The sequence below is a fragment of the Limulus polyphemus genome, unplaced genomic scaffold, assembly GCF_000517525.1.
Source record: "Limulus polyphemus unplaced genomic scaffold, Limulus_polyphemus-2.1.2 Scaffold12293, whole genome shotgun sequence".
Classification (NCBI taxonomy): domain Eukaryota; kingdom Metazoa; phylum Arthropoda; class Merostomata; order Xiphosura; family Limulidae; genus Limulus; species Limulus polyphemus.
The window spans coordinates 1,495-7,600 of NW_013677903.1; the positions used below are offsets into that span (position 1 = coordinate 1,495).

The 6,106-nt window shown below is 34.5% G+C and overlaps 1 protein-coding gene across 1 annotated transcript in view; it reads right to left on the bottom strand.

Annotated features, from left to right (window-relative positions):
• Positions 1–3: 3 nt before the first annotated feature.
• LOC106476963 overlaps positions 4–6,106 on the bottom strand; it is a gene marked incomplete at both ends in the record, with an annotated part of 8,820 nt that continues 2,717 nt past the window's right edge. The window contains 4 exons of the mRNA XM_022380690.1: positions 4–453; positions 634–3,543; positions 4,398–4,616; positions 5,159–5,242. Coding sequence (XP_022236398.1) covers positions 4–453; positions 634–3,543; positions 4,398–4,616; positions 5,159–5,242 — 3,663 coding nt within the window. The remainder of the gene's footprint in view (positions 454–633; positions 3,544–4,397; positions 4,617–5,158; positions 5,243–6,106) is intronic.

The following is a 6,106-nucleotide window of genomic DNA, read 5'->3' on the forward strand; positions in this document are numbered from 1 at the left end:
TAATTCTCTTTCTGGTTTCTCCTTAGTTGGAGAAGGTGTTTTTTCCTTCATTTGTGTTTTCTCTATAGCAGATGGTACCTTTTCTTCAGGTTCTTTAGTTGGAGATGGTAATTTTCTTTCTGGTTTCTCCTTAGTTGGAGAAGGTGTTTTTTCTTTAACTGGTGTTTTCTCTATAGCAGATGGTACCTTTTCTTCAGGTTCTTTAATTGGAGATGTTAATTCTCTTTCTGGTTTCTCCTTAGTTGGAGAAGGTGTTTTTTCCTTCATTTGTGTTTTCTCTATAGCAGATGGTACCTTTTCTTCAGGTTCTTTAGTTGGAGATGTTAATTCTCTTTCTGGTTTCTCCTTAGTTGGAGAAGGTGTTTTTTCCTTCATTTGTGTTTTCTCTATAGCAGATGGTACCTTTTCTTCAGGTTCTTTAGTTGGAGATGTTAATTCTCTTTCTGGTTTCTCCTTAGTTGGAGATGGTAATTTTCTTTCTAGTTTCTCCTTAGTTGGAGAAGGTGTTTTTTCTTTAACTGGTGTTTTCACTATTGCAGATGGTACCTTTTCTTTAGGTTCTTTAGTTGGAGATGTTAATTCTCTTTCTGGTTTCTCCTTAGTTGGAGATGGTAATTTTCTTTCAAGTTTCCCCTTAGTTGGAGAAGGTGTTTTTTCTTTAATTGGTGTTTTCTCTATAGCAGATGGTACCTTTTCTTCAGGTTCTTTAGTTGGAGAAAGAGTTTTTTCTTTAACTGGAGTTTCCATTTCAGGTTGTGTAGCTGTAAGAGGTAATTTTCTTTCCTCCTCTTTAATTGGAGATGATAATTTTCTTTCTCGTTTCTTCTTAGTTCGTGAAGGTGTTTTTTCTTTAACTGGTGTTTCCATTTCAGGTTGTGTAGCTGGAAGAGGTAATTTTCTTTCCTCTTCTTTAGTTGGAGATGGTAATTTTCTTTCTTGTTTCTTCTTTGTTGGAGACAGTGTTTTTTCTTTAACTGGTGTTTCCTTTTCAGGTTGTATAGCTGGGAGTTGTAATTTTCTTTCTTCTTCTTTAGTTGGAGAAGGTGTTTCTTCCTTTACTGGTAATTTTTCTACAGCAGATGGTAACTTTTGTTCAGGTTCTTTAGCTGGAGAAGGTGTTTCTTCCATTACTGGTGATTTTTCTATAGCAGATGGTAACTTTTCTTCAGGTTCTTTAGTTGGAGATGGTAATTTTCTTTCTGGTTTCTCCTTAGCTGGAGAAGGTGTTTTTTCCTTCACTGGTGTTTTCTCTGTAGCAGAAGGTACCTTTTCTTCAGGTTCTTTAGTTGGAGATGTTAATTCTCTTTCTGGTTTCTCCTTAGTTGGAGAAGGTGTTTTTCCTTTAACTGGTGCTTTCTCAGTTTCCTTTGTAGGTGACTCTTTTTCAGAAGATAGTGATGGCTTCTCTGAGTGGGTTATAATAGTCCTCCGAATCATTTTCGTAAATGTCTCGGTGGGATATGCTGGAATTTCTTCTGATGTTTCAATTAGCCCTTCAGATGGTAATTCTAATATTCCTCTATTGAATGCTTCTTCCAAAGGCATAATCTCTCCAGTGTTTGGTTCTTTAAAAGTTTCACGAGTCTCGTCAACTAATCCATTTTTCACTGCATCTACAAAGGTGATTCTAATGTCTGAAGTCACACGCTGACTTGTTACGGTTACATAATGTGTTAATGTCTTGGTGACTGTTGCCATAGTTACTGTAATATTGAGCAAACCTTTCAGAACAGCTGCTCCTTCGGGTGTTATTATTTTTTTCTGTAATGCCTCTTTTAGTGGAAGTAATCTCTTTGTTTTTGGTTCTCTTACAAGTCCTGTTTTGGAATCTAATAAACCTTCAAATACAGCTTCTAGAACTGTCAGTTCTTTTCCTTTTTCGTCTACTATCCCAATTTTTCTGTTTATCATTTCACTTATTTGGGGCTGTACAAATTTCTTGGTAGCTGCTTCCTCAAAAGTCATAGTTTCCCCACTTGTGAGATCTTTGAATGTTCTTTTTCTCACATCAATAAAATCCTTAGTCACTGCTGTATTGAAACTTATGGTATCTCCTGTTAGAGGATTCCTGAATCCTTCTACATCAAATATCATCTTGTGGCAAACTGATGTAATATGACCTTTATCAACAGCCTCAGTCAAGCTGATAGCTTCTCCAGTAAGGTCTATGAACCCTCCATCTGGTGTAATAAGACCTTTCTCGAAAGCCTCCGGGAGAGTCACCAATTCCTCGGTCTTTGGATCAATGACTGACTTGACGTCTATGTTTAGAATTCCATTAGCCATTGCTTCAAGAATTGTCAGCCTTTGTTTAGTTATTGGATTGGTCACTTTTCCAGTGTTTTCCAACAATTCTTGTTCATGTGCACCTTTTAAGGTTAGTGGTCTTAATAGAAAATGTTTCTCATAGGCTTGCTGGAAGGTAAGCCTTTCTTGAGTTTTTTTGCTGACGAATCGTCCCATTTGGGCATTAATGACATTTTGAGAAAGTGCTTCTGGCACACACAGAATTTCACCAGATTCAGTGTTAACCACTTCACAAACATTGTTTCTTATAACACTTCTAAGAATAGCCTCATCAATGGTGAAACTTTCTCCAGAATCCTCGTCCACTATCTGTCCTGTTTCATTGTTTGTAATACCTCTATCTATAGCATCTGTCAATGGTAAACCTCCTTCACTCCACACAGGCATGTGAACTTGTAGGAACTCTTTCTCAAAGGCCTCTTTCAAAGTCATACACTGATTGGTCCTTGAGTCTAGAAACTGTCCTGTATGTGGGTTTAATAATCCTTTCTTTATAGCTTCTATGATGGTCAACTTGAAAATTTTTCTTTCAATCAATGTAAGCACTTTACTTTCTGTGATGACACCCATTCTCACAGCCTCATCAACAGATATAGCTCTTCCATCCTTTGGATGAAGAAAATGTCCCTTTTCAGGATCAAATAAGCCCTTCTGAATGGCCTCAATGAGAGTTAACTCTATTCCTGTCTTCAAATCAACAATACCACATGATTCAGTGATACGATTCATAAAGTCGTCATCAACCAGTCCCTTCGAAACTGCATCCGGAAGGTTCATGTTCTTTCCACTTCTCAGGTCAGTGTATTGGCCAGTCTTGATATTCAAGATGCCTAATGTTATAGCTTCAGCCATTGTTAGCAGCTCTCTTGTTGTTGGATTGACAATTCCTTTCACTGTTGTTATGCAGTCTTTACTGGTTTCATCATCAGCTTCTTTCAACGTTCTTGTTGGTCTGATTTTTTTAATTTTCACAGCTGTGGTATCCAAATGCCTTTTCTTTGGATAATGTAAATCTTCCTTTAGCTTTTCTACAGACTCTCCAGGAATTTCTGTGAGAGATGTAAATATCTTTTGGGTTTCTCTTTGTTTGTCCGGAGTTACTTTTTCATAACCTTCCTGTTCAGAATAATAGCTACCTAAATCCTTTGGCTCTTGGCTAGAGTCCTGGTCCATAACCAGTTCAGAATGGAATGAACGTGGAGTAATTGGAACAGCATGACTGATGGTTATGGAACTCTATGAGAAAAGATGTTATTAAAAGAATAATCAATGTGCAAAAATAAAAATACAGAATATGGTTTTATTAGCTTATCCATATGGTTACGTTTAATGTAACTTAAGTATGCTATAAAATATTTTAACTCTTTAACTTGTAGGGTGTAATTGATATGATTCCAAGCAATTCAATTTTTTTAGAAATAAATGTTAGAAACATTCTTATCCCTAGTGGTAAATTTTAGATACATTAATTTACTTTCGATACAGTAATTACTGCTTATGAAAAGTATTAAATATAAAAGGAAAAAAGGGTATTCTAAAGCCTGCATGGAAAAGTTTCTAATTTCATCTTTGTACAAATATTTAAGGAAAATATAATCTAAAAATTTCTCTTGAATCGTGAAGGAACATACATATTGTGCCATCAGTACACAAACAGATGAAATCATCATAAATTTAAAAAGAAGAATTCAAATCAAGTAAAATAAATATGAATTTGATTTAATAAAAGTTTGTTTGTTTGTTTGTTATGGATTTTGCGCAAAGCTACACGAGGGCTATCTGCGCTAGCCTTCCCTAATTTAGCAGTGAAAGACTAGAGGGAAGGCAGCTAGTCATCACCACCCACCGCCAACTCTTGGGCTACTCTTTTACCAACAAATAGTGGGATTGACTGTGACATTATAATGCCCCCATGGCTGAAAGAGCAAGCATGTTTGGTGTGAGGGGGATTCGAACCCGCAACCCACAGATTTGCGAGTCGAGCGCCCTAACCACCTGGCCATGCTGTGCCTAATTTAATAAAAGAAGATTAGAAAGATAGCAACATTTTAATATTTTAGTTAATTCTTCAACAAAATTTAATTTCATACCTTATAATCCTTGTGTTCCGATAGAAGCTCTCGTAATTTATTCAAATATTCTAGAACTGTGTTTACCAGTTCTGTATAGTTTTGATTTAAGATGTCAAGTTCTTGGCTGACATCATCGGCACCAACCACTACTTTAGCCTTCTTGGGAATGCTGGCATCTAGACTTGGGTGGACTTCTTCTAAGCTCTCTCTGTAGTGTTTTAATCTCAAGTCATATATCTGAGAAAATTAAAAACTCCAAGTCAGCTTTGTGTTGTTCATTAGAGAAAATAAAAATTAAAACAATGTTAAACATTTTTTTTAATGTTAAATTTTAGCTTAATTTAAATGGAACACAGAGACAATGAATTGGTCAATAAATTTCTTGTAATATTGGATAATATATCAAAGTACATCTGTAATATAGCACTAAACTTGATGGCTTTCGAAAGATCTTTGGATCCCTCATCTGTGTACTGTGTATTTGTGAAACATTCAACCATTTAGACTTCCTTCCTTAGTTTTGATATCAAAAGTAAGGAAAAAAAAAGTCCTAACATTTTTTTACTTTAATAATTAAGGAGAAAAGTATCATCATTTATTCTATCTTTAACACAAATATTAAATAATATACAAAAGACAAACTCGCAAGGTTAACTAGGTAGACATAACTTCATCTTTTACTGTTCAAGAAATTATCTTAACTGCCTGAAACTGTGCCTCAAGTGATTCAAACGGAATTCATATCCAAATAAATTTAAACCTGAACGGAGAACACGTACTTTTGCTTCTCGAACATATCTTCCTCCCAATGTATTTGTGTCTTCAATAGAAGACTTTCTTTGTGCTATAGTGTTGTATATCTCCTGTAGAAAAAAAAAAAAACGCATAGATTAGAAAGTCATTTATTTAATTAATTATTCAGCTGACAGTAAAACACAAACACACACACATATATATATATATACATGTATTAAAAGACATAAGACAATCCACATGATGGTAAGTAAATAAATAAGAAAAAGGTAATTTTCAACTCTTTCACAGTGTCAATTGACTCATACTTTGACTTGATCTAGTGACCAGGTTTTATAAATTGGTCATTTCTACCGATTTTTTCTGGAAATCTACCAATTTGCATAACGGTAATTAACTTTTTCATACATTAAAAATTCCCCACTAAATGTCAGCCAACTGTTTGTTTTCTATAGTGAAACCAGTAGAGTAAACACGTGGAAATCAAATATTTTGACTGCTTCTTAGTTTGCTAAAATTTTTAGCAAGTTTTAGTTCATGGTAGTTGAATCATTTGTTTATTATATTATATAAATATCTCTAAACTGATGATAAACTTCTATTACTTGGTAGAATACTTTCTTCATTCTACAAATCAGAACAACTGACAGTAACTAGTAGGACCTCCCTTTCACCTAACGCTTTATCATCAGAGTTATTTGTCTAAATATGTTTAGAACCTAATGGTTTATCATCAAAGTTATTTGTGTAAGTCTAAATATGTTTAGAACCTAACGGTTTATCATCATTGTTATTTGTGTAAGTCTAAATATGTTTAGAACCTAACGGTTTATCATCAGAGTTATTTGTGTAAGTCTAAATATGTTTAGAACCTAACGGTTTATCATCAGAGTTATTTGTGTAAGTCTAAATATGTTTAGAACCTAACGGTTTATCTATCTAGAGTTATTTGTGTAAGTACTAAATATGTTAGA